The following is a 22,058-nucleotide window of genomic DNA, read 5'->3' as shown; positions in this document are numbered from 1 at the left end:
AAGCATTAACCCTCTCACTAAAGGCGTCAGTCATACAAAAGTTAAATTTAAATCCAAACCGGTTCTCTAGCAGATTAGTAAGAATGTCTCACCCCATGTTCATGAATGGCCTTTTTTTACTTTATTCAGAATACAACCTCTCACTTTCAGCTATTTGAAAATGAAAAAAGCTCCAAAATATAGCTAGTTTTAAAACAAGCCATAGAAGGTTGGTTGCAATTTCAGTTTAATCCACCAGAAAAGACAGAATGAATAATACAACAAATATTGTGGTTAAACTCAAATATAATAATTACAAAAATATATATATTTTGGGGAAAAAAAAGTATAATCTTTGTAAATTATATCATAAATAGGACTGGTGGAGTTGTCACACATGCAGCTAACGAAAATATATGGAAATGTCTGCTCTACCCAAAATTACAACCAACTAATTGCAGCATTAATGCAAAAATGAGAGGCAAGTGCGAGGGGGAAAATTAAGGAACTTGTTTGTTGGGCCTGTATTAAAGACCAAAATAGGTTAAGGTCAAAGTTATGAAAACTTAGGACACTAAAGAGGCCTTTCTACTGACTCTGAAAAACACCAAAAGAAAGATACCAAGGGTCCCTGCTCATCACTGACATTATTCCATTTCTGTTAATCACATGTCCGTGGAACTTGTTTTATGTATCAGTTGTTGAATCTTATTATGTTCATACAAATATTTACACATGTTAAGTTTGCTGAAAATAAACACAGCTGACAGGGAGAGGACGTTTATTTTTTTGCTGAGTTTATATATGGGGGATACAACCATCCCAGCTCTGCAGACTTTGCTGCGAAGAGACAGAATCATAAGATAATTTGTTTTGATACTGTCCATACGGAGCTTGTTTTTGGTCGCAGGTCCAGGAATGGTTGAAGAAGTGCAACATTTGCAGAATAGCACTACTGGTTGATTTGAAAAGTCATAGTCGATCAATATTATAATAATACTCTTAGCAAAAATATTTATCTTTCATTTACAATCTTTAGAAACTATAAGAATAGAAAGGTTCAAAACGTTTGTGAAACATCACAGTAAATGTGTATATAGTATGTATAAGCTGGAAGTAGAAGACTAAGTGTTGTTGTCCAATAGTTTACTCCAATTAGGGGAGGGGTGATAAGGTTATGGGAAAATATATTTAAAACAAAGTGTTTATATACAGTACCAGTCAAATATTTGGACACACCTACTTGTTCAAGGGTTTTTCTTATTTTTACTATTTTCTACATTGTAGAATAATAGTGAAGACATCAAAACGATGAAATAACCCATATTGAATCATGTAGTAATGAAAAAGTGTTAAACAACTCAAAATATATTTTAGATGACAGCTTTGCACACTCTTGGCATTCTCTCATCCAGCTTCACCTGGAATGCTTTTTCAACAGTCTTGAAGGAGTTCCCACATATGCTGAGCACTTGTTGGCTGCTTTTCCTTAACTCTGCAGTCCAACTCATCTCAAACCTTCTCAATTGGGTTGAGGTCGGGTGATTGTGGAGGCCAGGTCATCTAATGCAGCACTCCATCACTCTCCTTGGTCAAATAGCCCTTACACAGCATGCAGGTGTGTTTTGGGTCATTGTTCTGTTGAAAAACAAATGATAGTCCCACTAAGCGGAAACCAGATGGGATGGCGTATCGCTGCAGAATACTGTGGTAGCCATGCTGGTTAAGTGTGCCTTGAATTCTAAATAAATCACAGACAGCAAACCCCACACCATCACACCTCCGCCTCCATGCTTCACGGTGGGAACCACACATACAGAGATCATCCGTTCACCTACTCTGCATCTCACAAGGACACAGCGGTTGGAACCAAAAATGTTTGGACTCATCAGACCAAAGGACAAATTTTGACCGGTCTAATGTCCATTGCTCATGTTTCTTAGCCCAAGTAAGTCTCTTCTTATTATTGGTGTCCTTTAGGAATGGTTTCAGCAATTCAACCATGAAGGCATGATTCACGCAGTCTCCTCTGAACAGTTTATGTTGAGATGTGTCTGTTACTTGAACTCTGAAGCATTTATTTGGGCTGCAATTTCTGAGGCTGGTAACTCTAATGAAATTATCCACTGCAGCAGAGGTAACTCTGGGTCTTCCTTTCCTGTTTCATCATAGCGCTTGATGGTTTTTGCGACTGCACTTGAAGAAACTTTGAAAGTTCTTGAAATGTTCCGGATTGACTGACCTTCATGTCTTAAAGTAATGATGAACTGTAATATCTAGTTGCTTATTTGAGCTGTTCTTGCCATAATATGGACTTGGTCTTCTACCTCATGAAGCTGGTTGAGAGAATGCCAAGAGTGTGCAAAGCTGTTGTCAAGGCAAAGGGTGGCTACTTTGAAGAATCTAAAATAAAAAATTGGTTTAACACTTTTTTGGTTACCACATGATTTCATATGTTTTATTTCATAATTTTGATGTCTTCACTACAATGTAGAAAATTGTAAAAATTATGAAAAACCCTTGAATGAATAGGTGTCCAAACGTTTGACTGGTACTGTAATATATACAGTGCATTCAGAAAGTATTCAGAAAGACTCCTTGACTTTTTCTACATTTTGTTACGTTACAGCCTTATTCTAACATTTATTATATTGTTATTTTCCCTCATCAATCTACACACAATACCCCATAATGACAAAGCAAAAAAGGTTTTTAGAAATGTTGGCAAATGTATAAAATATATTTACATAAGTATTCAGACCCATTATTCAGTACTTTGAAACACCTTTGTCAGCAATTACAGCCTCGAGTCTTCTTGGGTATGACGCTACAAGCCTGGCACACCTGTATTTGGGGAGTTTCTCCCATTTTTCTCTGCAGATCCTCTCAAGCTCTGTCAGGTTGGATGGGGAGCATTGGTGCACAGCTATTTTCAGGTCTCTCCAGAGATGTTCGATCGGGTTCAAGTCCAGGCTCTGGCTGTGCCACTCAAGGACATTGAGACTTGTCCCGAAGCCACTTCTGCATTGTCTTGGCTGTGTACTTAGGTTCGTTGTCCTGTTGGAAGGTCTGAGTCTGAGGTCCTGAGCGCTCTAGAGCAGGTTTTCATCAAGGATCTCTCTGTACTTTGATCCTTTCATCTTACCCTCAATCCTGACTAGTCTCCCAGTCCCTGAAAAACATCCCCACAGCATGATGCTTTCACCCCATGCTTCAGGGATGGTGGCAGGTTTCCTCATAACGTGACGCTTGGCATTCAGGCCAAAGTCTTCAATCTTGGTTTCATCAGACCAGAGAATCTTGTTTCTTTAGGTGCCTTTTGGTCAACTCCAAGTGGGCTGTCATGTCCGTCTGGCCACTCTACCATAAAGGCATGATTGGTGGAGTGCTGCAGAGATCCTTGTCCATCTGGAAGGTTCTCCCATCTCAACAGAGGAACTCTGGAGCTCTGTCAGAGTGACCATTGGGTTCTTGGTCACCTCCCTGACCAAGGCCCTTCTCCCCCGATTGCTCAGTTTGGCCGGGCGGCTTGGTGGATTCAAACTTCTTCCATTTAAAAATGATGGAGGCCAATGTGTTCTTGGCGACCTTCAATGCTGCAGAAATTTTCCAGTACCCTTCCCCAGAACTGGGCCTCGAATTCCTTCGACCTTATGGCTTGGTTTCTGCTCTGACATGCACTGTCAACTGTGGAACCTTAAATAGACAGGTGTGTGCCTTTCTAAGTCATGTCCAATCAATTGAATTTACCACAGGTGGTCTCCAATCAAGTTGTAGAAACATCTCAAGGATGATCAATGGAAACAGGATGCACCTGAGCTCAATTTCGAGTCTCATAGCAAAAGGTCTGAATACTTATGTAAATAAGGTATTTCTGTTTTACATTTTTTATAAATTTGCAAAAAATGTCTAACCTGTTTTCGCTTTGTTATTATGGGGTATTGTGTGTAGATTGATAAGGAAAATGTTTAATTTAATACATTTTAGAATACGGCCGTAGCGTAACATAATGTTGAAACAGTCAAGTGGTCTGAATACTTTCTAAATGCACTGTGTATATATCACCTGCCAGCCAAATACGCACAACTATTGGGGAAACCATGATTTACACTGTAAGCCCCGTCTGGCTGAATGTGAAAATTAATCCAATCTGATTTCTTGCAGCACAACAATGAGTTTTTCAAAGTATTAATTGTGAGCCAGCAGATGTAGGTATGAAGATTAAGGTAAGCAATGTTCGTTATTAGGATGCATTCTAATCCCTCATATAGTGCTTACCGGCCGGACCTGGGTCACCTTCTCCACTGCTGTGAACTGTGAGGTAGTTGCTATAGCGGCAGGTTTTCTTGACCTGTTCCTCCTCTGCCATCTGGCCAGTGATGGACGTCTGGCCTTGCTGGGTAAGCCGTGTCAGGCGGAAGGGGGAGCGCCTGAAAGAGCCGGTCAGGGTAGTGTTGTTCTCTGACTCACGGCTGAACGTGGCTGTGCTCCGACAGTAGCGCTTCAGGCCATGGCGGAAATGGATGGTGAACAGGCCGTAAGTTATTGGGTCCAAACAGGCATTGAAGAGGCCAAAAATAAAGAGCATATGAGTCAAAGAATGAGAGACCGTCTCATCCATATCGTCAGGGAAGAACCAGTACCACAGTCCCAACAGGTAGTAAGGGGTCCAGCAGACGATGAAGGAAGTCACGATAACAATGCTCATCTTCAAAGTCCTCATCCGTGCTTTTGGAATGTTGTTGTGAGAGCGTCGGAGATGTATCTCCTTAGAAGACACTGTAACAAGGCAATAAACACTTGCTCATAATCTTAGCATCTAACACCAAATTTGACAATAAGTCTCAATTACCTTTATCTTCAAATACACAGTGCTCTTTGTAACCCCCTCATGAACAACTGTATACTACACCTACCACTACTGCAACTAGTGGTACTACAATTGATGGTAAAATATGTAATTTGACCTACTGTTTCCGTGGGTCATGCGGCTGGATATCTCTACCAAGATACGTGTGTAACAGAAGATCATGATGATCAGCGGCAGCAGGAAAAGACAAGCAAAGGTGAACATGTTGTACAGGGTTTCCTGCCAGTGTTGGACAAAGCTCCCATGGGTAGTGCACTGGGTAAACTTCTCTGGAACCGTGATGGTCACACTGTGGAATATCAGCATCTGCATGACAACACAAAGGAAACAGACTTTAACCATAACAACATGTCTTTAACAATAATTATATGGCCTGGCTTCAGTGTTGTACTACATAAAATAGTAGTGTTTCATGCAGCAGAAGCTCAATCCTGCCTAGTCTGCAGTCAATGTGAGTAATACACTGCAGATGTCATTCAATTTGCAATGAAATTAGGTGAAAAGAAATTAGGTGAAAAGAGCCAAGTGTTGAATGCTTGAAATGAATTATGAAAAAGTAATAATTGCAAGGCAAGGTCTTCTTTTAGTAACATTTTTTTTTTTAAGCCTATGTAGTTGGATGGCTTTTATTCGCAGCAATGTATAATTGCTGTCATAATCATGAGTCAGTCAATTATGTAGGGCAGGCCCTCCTCACCAGTTATCAATCACATTTAAAAAGGTTACTCTTAAACCATGGACAATAGTGACTGCAACGCCTGTACTGTAATTCCCTTCAGGAAAGTGTTTCTGAGTTTTGTTCTAAATTATTGCTACAATCATTAGGTTTATAATTGCCGTAAAAATCAAGTCAGTCATGTCCATTTGCTATACATTTATTTGAATAAGTTCAATACAGGATCCTCTTCAATTTGCTCATGCTCACCTACAAAGCACTCAATGGACTGGTGCCCACATTCTGTACCTTACTGACCTCCTGTATCCCTACACTCCCACCTGTTCACTGCGCTCCTCACACACTGGCCTCCTCACCATTCCTCTCACCAGGCTCCGCTCTATCAGAAACCAGGCTTTTAGCAGTGCAGCTCCCCAACTCTGGAACTCAATCCCTCTCCATGTCAGAACCTCACAATCCATACACATATTCTAGTCCACACTAAAGACACACCTCTTCACACAGGCTTAGCTTTTATCCACTGTCTAGTTCACTTCCCTGGTTAGTCTGTCATCATGTTTAGTGTTCTCCACGGTTTGTCTGTCATCATGTTTAGTGTTCTCCACGGTTAGTCTGTCATCATGTTTTAGTCTTCTCCACGGTTGTCTGTCTCATGTTTAGTGTTCTCCACAGTTAGTCTGTCATCATGTTTAGTGTTCCCACTGTTATTCTGTCATCATGTTTAGTGTTCTCCACGGTTAGTCTGTCATCATGTTTAGTGTTCTCCACGGTTAGTCTGTCATCATGTTTAGTGTTCTCCACGGTTAGTCTGTCATCATGTTTAGTGTTCTCCACGGTTAGTCTGCACATCATGTTTAGTGTTCTCCGGTTAGTCTGTCATCATGTTTAGTGTTTTCCACGGTTAGTCTGTCACTATGTTTAGTGTTCTCCACGTTTAGTCTGTCACCATGTTTAGTGTTCCTCACGGTTAGTCTGTCATCATGTTTAGTGTTTCTCCAGTTAGTCTGTCATCATGTTTAGTGTTTCCACGGTAGTCTGTCATCATGTTTAGTGTTCTCCAGTTTAGTCTGTCTCATGTTTAGTGTTCTCCGGGTTAGTCTGTCATCATGTTTAGTGTTCTCACCTGGTTAGTCTGCCATCATGTTTAGTGTTCTCCACGGTTTGTCTGTCATCATGTTTAGTGTTCTCCACGGTTTGTCTGTCATCATGTTTAGTATTCTCCACGGTTAGTCTGTCATCATGTTTAGTGTTTTCCACGGTTATTCTGTCATGTTTGGTGTACTTTATATGAAGTGCATTAGACCCCTTGACTTCATCCACATTTTGCTACGTTACAGCCTTGTTCTAAAATGGATTAAATGCATTATGTTCCTAATCAATCTACACACAATACCCCATAATGACAAAGTGAAAATAGGTTTTTAGAAATGTTTGCAATTTTTTTTTATTTTTTTATTACTTGATTGGGGTCCAACTGTGGTAAATTCAATTGATTTGACATGATTTGGAAAAGGGAAACACATCTGTCTATATAAAAGGTCCCACAGTTGACAGTGCATGTCAGAGCAAAAACCAAGCCATGAGGTCGAAGGAATTATCAGTAGAGCTCTGAGAAAGGATTGTGTCGAGGCACAGATTTGGGGAAGGGTAGCAAAACATGTCTGCAGCATTGAAGGTCCCCAAGAACATAGTGGCCTCCATCATTCTTAAATGGAAGAAGTTTGGAACCAAAGACTCTTCATAGAGCTGGCCGTCCGGCCAAACTGAGCAATCGGGGGAGAAGGGCCTTGGTCGGGCAGGTGACCAAGAACCCCAGATGGTCACTCTGACAGAGCTCCAGAGTTCCTCTTTGGAGATGAGAGAACCTTCCAGAAGGACAACCATCTCTGCAGCCCTCCACCGATCAGGCCTTTATGGTAGAGTGGCCAGATGGAAGCCACTCCTTGGTAAAAGGCACATGACAGCCCGCTTGGAGTTTGCCAAAAGGCACCTACAGACTCTCAGACCATGAGAAACAAGATTAGCTGGTCTGATGAAACCAAGATTGAACACTTTGGCCTGAATGCCAAGTGTCACATCCAGAAGAAACTTGCCACCATCCCTACGGTGAAGCATGCTGATGGCAGCATCATGCTGTGGGGATGTATTTCAGCGGCAGGGACTGGGAGACTAGTCAGGATCGAGGGAAAGATGAACGGAGCAAAGTACAGAGAGATCCTTGATGAAAACCTGCTCCAGAGCACCCAGGACCTCAGACTGGGGCGAAGTTTCACCTTCCAACAGGACAATGACCCTACGTACACAGGTCTCAATGTCCTTGAGTGGCCCAGCCAGAGCCCAGACATGAACCTGGTCGAACATCTCTGAAGAGACCTGAAAATAGCTGTGCAGCGACGCTCCCCATCCAACCTGACAGAGCTTGAGAGGATCTGCAGAGAAGAATGGGAGAAACTCCCCAAATACAGGTGTGCCAAGCTTGTAGCGTCATGCCCAAGAAGACTCAAGGCTGTAATCGCTGCCAAAAGGTGCTTCAACAAAGTACTGAGTAAAGGGTCTGAATACTTATGTAAATTTAATTACATTTCATTTTATTTATTTTTTGCAAAAATTTCTAAAAACCTGTTTATGCATTGTCATTACGGGGCATTGTGTGTACATTGATGAGGGAAAACATGATTTAATCCATTTCAGAATAAGGCTGTCACGTAACAAAATGTGGTAAAAGTCAAGGGGTCTGAATACTTTCCGAATGCACTGTACTTACTTATTTTACTGGGATTTTATTCCTTTTTATCCAGCTGATTTTGTTGTATGTAAAGTGACTTTGGGTGTCATGAAAACAGATTAAAATAAAATGTGTTATTATTATTATTATAATAAAGCTGTATAATAAAGCTCTATAATAAAACAGGGTTGTTATGTCCTCCGATGTATATTTTGATAATTGTTGTGGTGTCCTGAGACCAGGTTGAGGAGAGAAAACATGAAACCTCTCTTAACCTGAGCCTCACCTGGGGAACAGACAGAATCACACTCATCACCCACGCCACAGACAACATGATCTTGCTTCTCTTCTTGGCCTCATTGATGGCCAGTGGGTTGAGGATAGCAGACTGGCGGTCCAAGCTAATGACCACTGTGACAAAAGCACAGGAGTACATGGCAACAAGTTTCATGAACATCAGCAGCCTACAGGCGACGTCTCCTGCCTGCCACTGAACTGTGATATTCCAGACAGCATCAACAGGCATGACGATGAAAGTCACCAGCAGGTCTGCCACAGTCAAGTTAATTATTAATATCCTAACGTGGGACTTGCGCTTTCCGTTGGTATTGGCGGCCCACAGCACAGCGAGGTTACAGACAGCTGACATGGCACACAGAGTGAAAGTAATGATTACTCTGACTTTGGCTGCTGTGGAGAAGGTGGGCAGCTGTAGTGAGTCTCCATTTGCACTCTTATTGCAGATGGGGGTGGGTGCTTCACAGCTGGTGTTCTGGGCTTGTTCCATCATTTGGTAAAACATCATGATCTCATGTGACATTCTCAAGCTGTCATTCATATCCCACAGGAACACCAGAGACAATATCTTCTCTGGTTCTCCAGCAATGTGTTCATATGAACAGGTCACCCTATAAGAATAAATGGTTGGAAAAGAGGGATGTTTAGTATTCAGTTTCTGCACTTGTTGTTACATACTGATTATACATAGTCAGCTTACTAGCAATTATGCTCTGCACAGACACAATAATACCCTACAGTTATGGTGGATTACTATATGAAAAAGCAGTACATACTCTACACTGATTTGCATTAAAATACATACCCTCTCATATCATGTTCAGATGCTACAATAAAACATTTACAAAGTGTGGTTAGTGATCTAATACTAATCATCTATTCAGAACACAATGATAATAATTAAAGCATATATATACACTCCCCATCAGAACAGCCTCAATTCATCGAAAGCATTCCACAGGGACGCTGGCCCATGTTGACTCCAATGTTTCTCCCAGTTGTGTCAAGTTGACTGGATGTCTTTTGGTTGGTGGACCATTCCAGGGTGTATCACAACTAGCAGTGATTGGGAGTCCCATAGAGCGGCGCACAATTGGCCCAGCGTCGTCTGGGTTTGGCCGGTGTAGGCCACCATTGTAAATAAGAATTTGTTCTTAACTGACTTGCCTAGTTAAATAAAGGTTAATTAAAAAATAAAAACATTTTATTACACAAGGGAAACTGTTGAGTAAAAAACCCAGCAGCATTGCAGTTCATGACACAATCCAGTGTGCCTGGCACCTACTACCATACCCCTTTCAAATGCACTTAAATATTTTTGTCTTGCCCAATGGCACACATAAACAATCCAATTGTCTCAAGGCATAAAAATCTTTCTTTAACCTGACTTCTCTCCTTCATCTACACTGATTGAAGTGGGTTTAACAAGTGACATCAATACGGGATCATAGCTTAAACCTGGATAGTCCAAGTCATGGAAAGAGCAGGTGTTGTGTTGTAGGGTCAGACATAGTAGTACGGCTCACGGGGAGCAAATTTGGGTTAAGTGCCTTGCTCAAGGACACATCGATAGATTGTATTCGAAACAGCGACCTTCCGGTTACTGGCCCAATGCGCTAACCGCTAGGCTACCTGCCGCCTACTCTGTGTGTGTGTGTGTGTGTGTAACATTCTTATGGTGTAGAATCAATAACATTCTAGAAAACTGAATAGGTTGAGTGTCAGCATCCGCAGGGGCATCTTATGTTCATTTACTGCAATAAGCATTACCTTCGCCTGAGCAGAAAGCATAGCTATCTTACATGGTAAGCAGAAATAGAAATGTCGAACCAATCAGCCATAGAACAAACTGGTACATTAGCCTATGTGATATTCCGATTGACCTTGAAGTATATACAATGAGCTCTTGGAATCACAGAGGAGTTAGTTGATTGTGTTCCATTTTTCACCCATTTGAAGACTCCCATAGTACCAACTTGACTGAAAGAAACTACTAACCTGTTAAAGTGGCGGCAAATTCCCCATCAAAAGCACCTGTTCGTTCCTCGTGAATCGCGCTGCTGCAATATTTTGTTTTGCCTTATCCCAGTGAAACAGTGAAAGGAAAAAAACTTTGTGACAAGATTACGCTTTCAGTTCTTTCCCCCCTGAAGTTGTAGCAGATGGTTTAGAAGCGTTTCTTAATTGTTTTCTATAATGCTTTTATAATAGGAGATAATGGTATAGCTGTCGAACGCCTGCTTAATATAGTATTGGAGATAACTATTGCGATTATCAGACTTCAAGTACAATAATGCAATTCTGTGGTTTGTTCTCGGCACCCTTTCCTCAGCATCTTTATCGTTGCATATTGACCTGTGTGAAGCTAGCCACAATAAGGATTAGCCACTATAGTGGAATCAAAATAAAAGTCCCCGGTCGAAAGTGATTCAAACGGATACAAAAAGTGGAATCATGCCATATTTGGAATAGATAATGCTAAACAATATCGGAATGTTTTTATATGAATTCAACAATAGAATAATTACCTAATTTGACTATTGTGCATATTGAGTGTGAGTTTTTGCAAAGAAGTTATATAGCTAGCTATCTACCTACCTAGATGATATTAGAGTTAGAATGCACTATTGTAAAGTGGTTGTTCCACTGGATATCATAAGGTGAATGCACCAATTTGTAAGTCGCTCTGGATAAGAGCGTCTGCTAAATGACTTAAATGTAAATGTAAATTAGAAGCACAACCTTAACCTTAGGCCCACCCACTTGGGAGCCAGGCCCACCAATCAGAATTAGTTTTTCTCCACCAAAGGGCTTTATTACAGACAGAAATATTCCTCAGCAAAAATATAAACGCAACAGTAAAGTGTTGGTCCCATGTTTCATGAGCTGAAATAAAATATCCCTGTATTTTTCAATTTGTGCACTAACTTGTTTATATCTCTGTTAGTGAGCATTTCTCATTTGCCAAGATAATCCATCCACCTGACAGGTGTGGCATATCAAGAAGCTGATTAAACAGCATGATCATAACACAGGTGCACCTTGTGCTGGGGACAATAAAAGGCCACTCTAAAATGCGCAGTTTTGTCACACATCACAATGTTACAGATGACTCAAGTTTTGAGGGAGCGTGCAATTGGTATGCTGACTGCAGGAATGTCCACCAGAGCTGTTACCAGAGAATTTAATGTTAATTTCTCTACCATAAGCAGCCTCCAATGTCGTTTTAGAGAATTTGGCAATACGTCCAACCGTCCTCACAACTGGAGACCACATGTAACCATGCCAGCCCAAAACCTCCAGATCCGGCTTCTTCACCTGCAGGATCGTCTGAGACCAGCCACATGATGAAACTGTGGGTTTGCACAACTGAAGAATTGCTGCACAAACTGTCAGAAAACCATCTGGTGGAAGCTCATCTGCATGCTCGTCATCCTCACCAGGGTCCTCACCAGGTTGTTAACCTGACTGCAGTTTGGTGTCGTATCCGACTTCAGTGGGAAAATGCTCACCTTCGATGGCCACTGGCACTCTGGAGAAGTGTGCTCTTCACGGATGAATCCCGGATTCAACTGTACCGGGCAGAACCACTGATTTCCTTATATGAACTGTAACTCAGTAACATCTTTGAAATTGTTGCATGTTGCATATAAAACAGCATATTGTGATTTTTGGTGGGGGTTTCATTTGTCGAAAAACCGTATGCGCAAGGTAGGTTTTATATAAAATATTGTTGACCATATGGTCAGCTCCAGGAGAATGAGAAACACAAACAGAATAAAAGCAAAGAAGCCATACTTAAACACAGCTATATCACACTATTCTTGTGAATTTAACTGGTCCATGTTGCTGCTGTCAATTGTGAGCAGCACATTTACCACTGCATTCAGTCTGAACCCCAGAATTAGCAGGAGGACAGCATTACATAGATGGGGAAAAAAGGTAGCAAAAATAGTACAGGTGCTATCTTGAACCTTAAAGGGTTCTTCAGCTGTTCCCATAAGAAAACTCTTTGAATAACCCTTTTGGTTCCAGGTAGAACCCTTTTCGGTACCATGTAGAACCCTTTCTACAGAGTTTTCTACATGAAATCCTATGGGGACAGCTAAAGAACCCTTTTGGAACCCTTTTATCTAAGAGAGATTAGACAATACAACTTAAGCATTAAGGAGAGCATTTTGTTGACAACATGGTGGTTTACACTATGTCTACTGTGTGTGAAAGATGTTAGAATCTTGTCACAGCTGTAGGTCCATTTGAGTGTGTGTGGTCACTTACTGTAGGCCTGCACATCAACCAGTACTGGGACCATTGGAGACTTGGGATGCTTCCTCTCAAAGTACTGCTTGATCTGGTCTGCATCTATAAAGGTCATGTGCAAAATAGAGCAAGTTAACAATCTGTGGTTTAGATTGAATTCAAAAGTTGACACATGATAAACTAAGCAATACGATGTAATACACTACTACACATATGAAAGACTGTACAATACAGGCCAGTACAATAGATAACACATGGAGAGGAACCAAAAGGCACATACAGTACCAACGAATACTACTCAGTGACAGACAGGGCAGGTGTGGACCAGTGATGTCTTGGCTGCAGTCTACTGGTTCTCAGTTGCTCCCTTCTTCTTAGCAGCCGCCGCCATGGCATCAGTCAACAAGTTCAACTTGAGAGTGGAGCATGCGTTATATACTGTATCAATAACCCCCCCACCCACCCCTACAATTGTACAAATAGTACAGAATAATGACATAAACAGGTGGACAGCTCCATATCTGAATGGTAGTAGTGTGCAAAAGCTTTTGTTCCAGCCCAACCCATACCCGATTACAAATCATAGCCTATCACTGTGATTCGGTATGTTGATTATTTAAGTCAGGTATTAGAGCTGAGCTGGGACAAAACTCTTCACACACTCCTGCTCTTCAGGACTTCCTACAATGACTGAAACAGACCAAAGCAGGAGAATAGTGTTCCAGGTTGAAACACCTTATCTAGTTGAGAGAGGAAGACTCAGGCACACCCATTGGTTCTGGAATAGAGAAGGTGCCAATAAGGTGACACCTATTCTACCTCAAAAACAAATGTGTGAATACCAATTCATTTAAAACCCCATTCATTTAAAAAGCCAAAGAAAGCTAAACTCATTTTTATCAATTTCTCATGCATTTAAATAGCTAGACAAATAGACGGCTAATGTTGCCTTAACTAGCTAACCATGAGCTAGATAGTTAAGCGATAATGCCCAAGAAGCCGGTGTTTGGAGGATATACTGGCACAGGTGTTGTTAGTCAAACTGTGCCAATATATCCTCCAAACACTGGCTTCTCTGGCATTATCACTTAACTATCTAGCTTGTATAGCTAGACTGTTGAATTTCCCTGTTTGACCACTAGGTTTTATGGGTATTATGGCATCTCCATTGTGGGGCTCTATAGAACATTCATATTGCAATGTACAGCCTTACCTATGGATCTTGATATCTTAAAATTGAGTTTTAGCCTAGTCAGTGACACCCGCAGAACACAACTGTGAAAAGTTTTCACGAATAATTAGCGTCATACTGTAGGTCTTATTGTTAGACTCTTAAACCGGTGTGAAATTAGCCACATTAAGCTCACCAGTCAACTTACTATGCATTGAAAATTCATATTGCAATTTACATGCTTACCTCATATCCCAGCGATAATGCCTTGCATTACGCCTGGGGAAAAAAACACAAGATGGTGTCAACATACACGATCGCCCTGTTTCTAGTTCCTAGCTAATTTTGCCTAATATTTTTTTTGTGTTATTTGCTTATAAAGTTTCTTGTATTATTACCTACAGCCTGGAAATAACTAGCTAAGCACCTTCTTTGCCCGCTTTGAGGAAAACAATATCGAGCCACAAACACGGGCTCCAGACACTCACGAGGACTGTGTGCTCTCGTTCTCTGTGGCTGACGTAAATCATTTAAGCGTGTTAACCCTCGCAAAGCTGCCGGTCCAGACGGCATCCCAAGCCGCATCCTCAGAGTATGTGCAAACCAGCTGGCTGGAGTGTTTATGGACCTATTCAATCTCTCCATATTCCAGTCTGTTGTCCCCAGTTGCTTCAAGATGTACGCCACTGTTCCTGTACCCAAGAATGCGAAAGTAACTGAACTAAATGACTATTGCCCCATAGCACTCACTTCTGTCATCATTAAGTGCTCCACCTTACCAGACACCCTAGACCCACTACAATTTGCACATCGCACCAACAGATCCACAGACAACGCAATTGCCATTGCACTGCACACTGCCCTATCCAACCTGGACAAGCAAAATACCTATGTAAGAATGCTGCTCATCAACTACAGCTCAGCTTATCCCAAGGCAAACATTTTGACTATATCCACACAGCTACAAGGAATCACTTTTATGCTAGGGTTAGGACCTTATTTTGAAGCTTATAGAGACCCCAACTGATGTATAGAACAATCTGAAAATTGTTACAAAATCGTTTTTAAAATGTACTTTGGTTTAGATACAAGCATATAAAACCTCTAACACAAAAAGGGAAAGGGGGAATCCTAGACAGTTGCACAACTGAATGCATTCAACCAAGATGTGTCTTCTGCATTTAGCCCAACCCCTCTGTTCATTTGACTTGCTAAAAATCCTTGTTTTTTGTTACCTAACTTGCTTACCACTTTTTCCATGTGGTTTCTTCCTTCACAGACTCCATGAAAGGATAACCTCTTCCTAAAGATTTGGTCAAGTTATGAATTTTGTGTATGATTTCTGAGAAACAAGGGTGGCTCAACCTACCCCTTTGGCTCAATTTACTCCACTCTCCCCTACTAAACTTTAGTTGAGAAGTCAGCTAATTCAAAAACACAATGTAAAGAATGGACTGTCAGAGCTGTCACCGAACTAGATTATCCTAATGGTGATAAGCCTTTACACATGTAAATCAGCTCAAGGCCCGCCTTGACATGCTTCAGGCCAATCGCTTGGCCTGACAAATAATAAGTATAAATACAGTAATGTACACACTGAAGATATATATATATATATACTTTTAAATTCTTTTTTTAAAGCAAAATAGTGTTTTTTAGACACAACTGCAAACTTCAAGGAGCAGGCCAGTTCATTCAAGGAGTTGGTCTTATGGTGCCCACTGATGTCATCCTCCCCCTTGCTTGAGGAACAATAGAGAACAAAAGAGAGAACAAAACAGTTGTAGTCTGTAGATGTCACTGAGTATGCAGATACCCCATTTCATAGACCCAAGATCCATAGGTAAGGCTGTACATTGCAATATGAATGTCAATACTCACAATAAGCTGTATAGTGAGATGATTCCCCTCAGTTAAAGGTCGCTAATATGATCTACAACATTAATATTTGTGTATATTCTTCAGAATTGTAATCTGTGGGTTTCACCGTGTAGGCTGATACCTATGGATCTTGGTTCTGTGAATTGGGGTAAGGCTGTACAGTGCATATAAGTATGCCCCCAATGCAATTCTAAAGTCCAATACATCCACAGTGCAATTTCAACAGATTTTTACTTGTTTGGGGGGTGAAATTAACTAATTATTGTCTTTCTTTGAACTTCCATAACATTCCAACCTTGTTTAGCATTATCTAGCCCAAATATGGTATGATTGCACTATTTGTCCGTTTGAATATCTTTCGATGGGGGACTTGAATTTTGAAGGCAAACCACAAATTCCATCATCGTGGCTTATCCTTATTATGGCTAGCTTCACACAGGTCACATAACCTGTAATGCAGGGTACACTGTTGTCTGCAGTGTCACAACTGTTGCAGGTGGGAGAAGAGAGGAGAGAGGGGTTTCTGAGATCTGCCCACAGCACACTCCCTAATCACCTGAACGTCACAGCAGTTTGCCACATGCAGCTATAACTCCGCAGTCAGAATGCCTATGCTTCATGGCATTTGGCAGCCATCCGCATAAACGATCAGCTACGTATCATACCTTACACAGATTGTTTTATGAAAATAATTTTAGCTTTGATAGGAACTGTGAAACATTTTTACAAACTACACATTCTCTGACCAAGTCCTTTCATCTCTGACAAATTGATCACCATGTCATCATCATTCCTTTCTCTTCATTAACTGCTCCCCATAACTTTTTTTCTGTCATTATTTGCCTCATAGATTGAGATATTTCACACCCCATCTCTTCACTTGAAAAATGTAATCATTAATCCTTTCCATGTGAACCTAGGCCTATAGGTCATGCCAATGCTTGACATAACAGTACTCACAGTGCATTATAGCACCACCCCAGAGTGTAGCCTACTCTAGTAACCCTATTGGGGTAAACAGGGTATACTATAACCTGCTGCTATCCCGGTGGAGGTACAATACATCAATGAGTGTCGTGCCAGTGTTGCAGTTGTAGCATTGATAAGTTGATTATCGGCCAGGCCTTTGCCTCTTAAAAGCTGGTCTTGTTAATTCTGCAGATCCTTGCAATGAGAAGGCTGGAATGTCTCGATAGGATTGGAGCAGTGAAGGTGGTTCCAGAACCAAACTGTGAGTTTACTGTGGATTGTATTGTATGAAAAGTAGTGATGAGCATGCACTCCCATCAGAATTCCACCATCTCTCCCTACAGGGCAGGAGAAACATCCAAAGCATTTAATATGTTTTTGAATTATTTTGAATAGAAACTCAGTTTGTAATTAGAATTAAATCTCAGTATTTCTTTGAAAAGTAAAACAATCTGATCCAGATTAAACCCCATTTTCCCTTCTGCTGTCGAGAACTTTGCCTAACACATCATCCTTTTGACAAATTGTCTCCTTACTGTTCTGTCTGCTCTCATTAAACCCTGTGCAATCATCCCAAAACCCCAACCCAGCCTGAATTGGACAATTTGACTCATTTAAATGGAGAGGATTGAGCTGTGTTATAGCAGAGTGAGCAAAGAACGGTTATGTTAGTGGGCTGACACATGAAGGGGCTTTCTTTGTCAAGGAAGTAAACTTGACGTGTTTGAATCCTCACCACAGTTTCAGACTTTGGTTTCAAGGTGCTACATGTCATAGAAGAAAAGGGTGCTTATACTATATTTGTGTGGTACTGATTAGATGTGAAATGCCCTTCAGACAGAGTTTGTTGCTAATGTTGTTGCTCTGTAACTGTAAGAGTAAATAACAAAACATGAAGGGTGAAACAGGGCTCCACTCTCCCAAAATCCACAGAGGCCTCCTCTCATTCTCCTTCTTAAAATAGGTCAGGAATCATAGCTACTCTCGTCTTGAAATAATATGTGCCTTCAGAGGCCAACCAATATAATAGTGCCTTTCTGTCAGATATAGGAAAAAGTAGAGTAGCAACAGTAACAGCTAATGAAAAGTTGAAAAGAGAGTAACTTGGATGGTGACACATTCACCCAGAATCCCATAATGCCCACTCTTGCTGCCATTATAAAATGTGAGACTTTTTTGTGTCATTCGCAGTCATTTATAGTGTCCCTAAAGAAAGACTATAATAACAGCCACCATAACCTTGAATGCTGTGAATATTCAGTTTCATTGAATCCTCAGTAACTTTACTTTCTTGTTTTGTTGGAAGAATGCTATTTCTCCTCCCTTAGATTTGTTTGGATATAGCTCCTGGGAAGATGTACACACACAAAACTGTATCCATGATTTTATGCCTTTCATATTTCCAAATCTCATTGAACAAATTCACTTCACACCAGCTGACCAACATAAAAAAAATCACTGCAGTGTTTATGTAGACTTTACGATATTATTCACTGTAGTGTTTTTGCGGACAATACTGTAGTATTTCCAGTTAACTATAGTATAAATACTGTAGTAAAATAAAACTGTAGTATATACTACAGCAATTAATGTAGTGTTTTGAGGATTGTAGTATTTAATGTAGTGGTTTTGCAGACTGTACTATACTCCCTTCCAAAAAAACATTGCAGTTTTGAAACTGCAGTAAAAGTGCAGTAACTTAAGTCGACTATGGTATTTTGGACGCAGTAATTGCAGAATAACTGTAGTGTACTGATCTGCAGTTATACTGCACTCTAACTGCAGTTACACTGCAAAATTACTGCAGTAAAAAAAACAGTGTTATTTTGACTGCAATCTTTTTCGTAAGGGCTGTAGAATTTACAGTGTTTTTGTTTTAACATTCTTTGACCTAGAAGTGGAGGCTTTCTTCTACAACCTGTAGGGAACACAATGGGCTCCCGAGTGGTGCAGGAGTCTAAGGCACTGCAACTCAGTGCCAGAGGCGTCCCTACAGACGCTGGTTTGATTCCAGGCTGTATCACAACCGGCCGTGATTAGGAGTCCCATAGGGCAGCGCAGAATTGGCCCATTGTTATCTGGGTTTGGCTGGGGTAGGCCGTCATTGTAAATAAGAATTTGTTCTCAGTAGAAGAATTTGTTCTCAGTAGTTTAATAAAGGTAAAAGAAAATATGTGTTTTGCATTTGTGAAATTACTTTGATGTGATATGAAAGTAGAGGGATTTTATGTTTCTAGAATCGTACCGCAATTGAGAATCCATTCACGATTATATGGACTAATTGGCTGTTTTGGCTTCCAGAGCAAATTCGCCCTTAAAATAGAATATGTAAGGTCCTTGGACTAAAGAGTAACATTAGGCTCCTTTACTCCAATATTGGGCTAGTAGCTTGCTAGCACTCTGTCACGCATGTTGCTGCTAGCACCGTCATGGAAAAGGGGCATGAGGGAAGCCCTACAATATTACGTTTTTCTAAGTAGTGAGATCGCTCGGGAGCAGCCAATGATGAAAAGTAATCTTTAGACCTGTTGTACTTTTCTTTAATGTAGATTTGTAATTGACTAAAATAAGCAGACAAGAACATTTTGTTTAAAAAAAGGTTATGTTTTTTGCTATGAGCCAATGGGGTAACCTAAGTAACCACAGGTTGTTTTCACCACAGGCGGGCAGGCCAATACGACTGGGAGTATTCACCTTTTTCTGGAACATCACAGTGATCGCGGCGAGTTAGTTGCAATTGTGTTTCTATTTCCGGAAACATTCGTGCGATGCTAGTGCATGCAAAAATTTTACTTTTAGTTGAGAGCTTGATAGTTTTACACTGACAGAACCGCACAAAATCCTAAAATCGATCAACATGACAAGCATTTTATGTTCAGTAAAGGCTATCACAATAATTGGATGAAGAGGCAGTTTTTACAACAGCAATGTTTTGAACACCAACCTATACGTCAATCTGAATGTAACTGTGGAGCCCCATACGACCTGCATCAACCTCCTAAAGTCTTTGCGGCTCTGGCTCAAAGAGTTGAACCTAAAGAAACCACCAAAACGTCCCTTTGTGTGCTCCTACCACTTCTTAAGAAGCATCGGGTGTTGTCAGGCAGTCATCAGTGACAGGTAAGCCACAGGCTTGAGCAGTTTGCTTGCTCTCATTCTGTGTCTCTTGCTCTTGTATCTAAGCACAGTCCCATAATAGCACAATTTATTTCCTCTACATCTCAATTAAAAATTCCCATTTTATATATACTTAATTATTATGATTATTAAATATTATTAGGAGCGTCCATGCAGTATGGTGTTTTATTGTATAGTTTTGTTATTAATTGTCCATTGACTTGTTTAACAAGCCATACTGATTTCTTAACAAATGACATAACAGGCTCAAGTGTTCACCAAATTGACAGACCAATTCCTGATGACACTGATGAGGCTGAAGCTCTGCTTGCTGCAGCAGTACCTAGCAGAAAGGTTTGGTGTTTCCCAGAGGATTGTCAGTCGAGAGGTTAATTATTGGATTGACATGATGGAAGAGAATCTGAGGGAGTACATTCCATGGCTGCCAAGGGAGACCATCTGTGCTACAATGCCACAATGTTTTAAGGACCTCTACCCAGGAACAACCTGCATTATTGACTGCTCAGAAACTGCTTTACAGAAGTGCAAGAATCTGGATTCAAGGGGGGAGTCATTCAGCCATTACTACGCCCAGAACACTATCAAGTACCTGGTGGCCATTGCACCTTGTGGTCTAGTGATGTTTATCTCCTCAGCATATGGAGGTAGATGTAGCGACAAATGTATAACATCGGATTCAGGGTTCCTGGAGTACCTTTGTCCAGGAGATGAGGTCATGGCTGACCGGGGCTTCACAATCCGTGATCTGCTACACGAGAGGAAATTTAACAATCCCAGCCTTCACAAAAAGAGGTGCACCGCTGTCAAAGGAGGACACCACATGTACAAGACGGATAACTAACGTAAGCGTTCATGTGGAACGCATAATTCAAAGGCTCAAACGGTTTAGAATCATCTCACAGAAAGTGCCAATCAACCTCTCATCTAAAATGGACAAAATAATTTGAATCTGTGCTGCCCTGAGGAACCTGAGTGGTGACATCATTCATGAAGATGCTGAATGAACTGACCAGTCAAATGCCATTCACAGGGTCAATTTCACAATATGAATTAAAGTTGTCAAAAGTTATGTTCAAAATAAATGTAATTTCATTCTGTAACAACTTGACTCAACTATTTGTTTGACATTAATATTAATAAAAAACAAAACCATAAAAAAACATTTCCACAATACGGTTACTGTTGATGCATTAAGTCAGGATTTTTAATTGAAAACCATTTGTTAATAGTAACTGCAAACAGGAGACATCTGACTACATACTTCTAAAGAGCTGAATATATTTGTCACTTAGTGACAATCTGTCTGCCTGATGCTCCTCAACAATAAATGGCAGCATGTGTATAAAGTAGAATGCCTTCAACCTCAGGACAGCCTCTGCACAGAACTGTGTATCATAGGGAACAGGGATGGCAACTTGCTGGGAAGGAGTCCAGATGAGCACCATACTTTCTCTAAGCCCTGTGCAAAACATACCAATTTTCACCTGCATTTAGAAGCCACGTGGCCCATGTGGTTGCAGTTGGGGTGTGCCCTCCACCACCTTCACATCACTTTCCCATTGAAGACATCATCCAGAGAATCATAGCCCTTCCCCATGACAGGACACTTGATCACTTGAGTGGGTTGAGTCACTGACGTGATCTTCCTGTCCGGGTTGGCGCCCCCCCCCCCCCCCCCCTTGSGTCCGTGCCGTGAGGTAGATCTTCGTGGGCTATACTCGGCTTTGTCTCAGGATAGTAAGTTGGTGGTTGAAGAAATTTGAACATCTTGGCCATGTTCTGTTATAATCTCCACCCGGCACAGCCAGAAGAGGACTGGCCACCCCTCATAGCCTGGTTCCTCTCTAGGTGTCTTCCTAGGTTCCGGCCTTTCTAGGGAGTTTTTCCTAGCCAACATGCTTCTACACCTGCATTGCTTGCTGTTTGGGGTTTTTGTACACCACTTTGTGACATCAGCTGATTTAAGAAAGGCTTAATAAAACATTTGATTGATCTCCAACAGCTCGTTGGAGTTCCGCACTCCGTCAGGGCTTGCTGATAGCCATGGCTCTTCAACACTGATAACAATGCCTCTGTCGTCCACAGAGTATCC

At 41.1% G+C, this 22,058-nt stretch overlaps 1 protein-coding gene and 1 pseudogene across 1 annotated transcript; one reads left to right on the top strand and one right to left on the bottom strand.

Annotated features, from left to right (window-relative positions):
* Positions 1–4,058: 4,058 nt before the first annotated feature.
* LOC111961171 (gonadotropin-releasing hormone II receptor-like) lies at positions 4,059–9,105 on the bottom strand. Its single transcript, XM_023983266.1, has 3 exons — positions 8,537–9,105; positions 4,951–5,155; positions 4,059–4,758 (listed from the first exon to the last, which is right to left on the bottom strand). The coding sequence occupies exons 1-3, from the start codon at positions 9,086–9,088 to the stop codon at positions 4,235–4,237; spliced, it is 1,281 nt and encodes a 426-aa protein (XP_023839034.1). The 5' UTR covers positions 9,089–9,105; the 3' UTR covers positions 4,059–4,234.
* Positions 9,106–13,794: 4,689 nt separating this feature from the next.
* LOC111960986 (uncharacterized) lies at positions 13,795–20,970 on the top strand (annotated as a pseudogene).
* Positions 20,971–22,058: the final 1,088 nt, after the last annotated feature.

The sequence above is a fragment of the Salvelinus sp. IW2-2015 genome, linkage group LG4q.1:29, assembly GCF_002910315.2.
Source record: "Salvelinus sp. IW2-2015 linkage group LG4q.1:29, ASM291031v2, whole genome shotgun sequence".
In the NCBI taxonomy this organism is placed as follows: domain Eukaryota; kingdom Metazoa; phylum Chordata; class Actinopteri; order Salmoniformes; family Salmonidae; genus Salvelinus; species Salvelinus sp. IW2-2015.
Note: the sequence above shows the minus strand (reverse complement) of the source record. Positions and strands in the feature narration are given on the sequence as shown.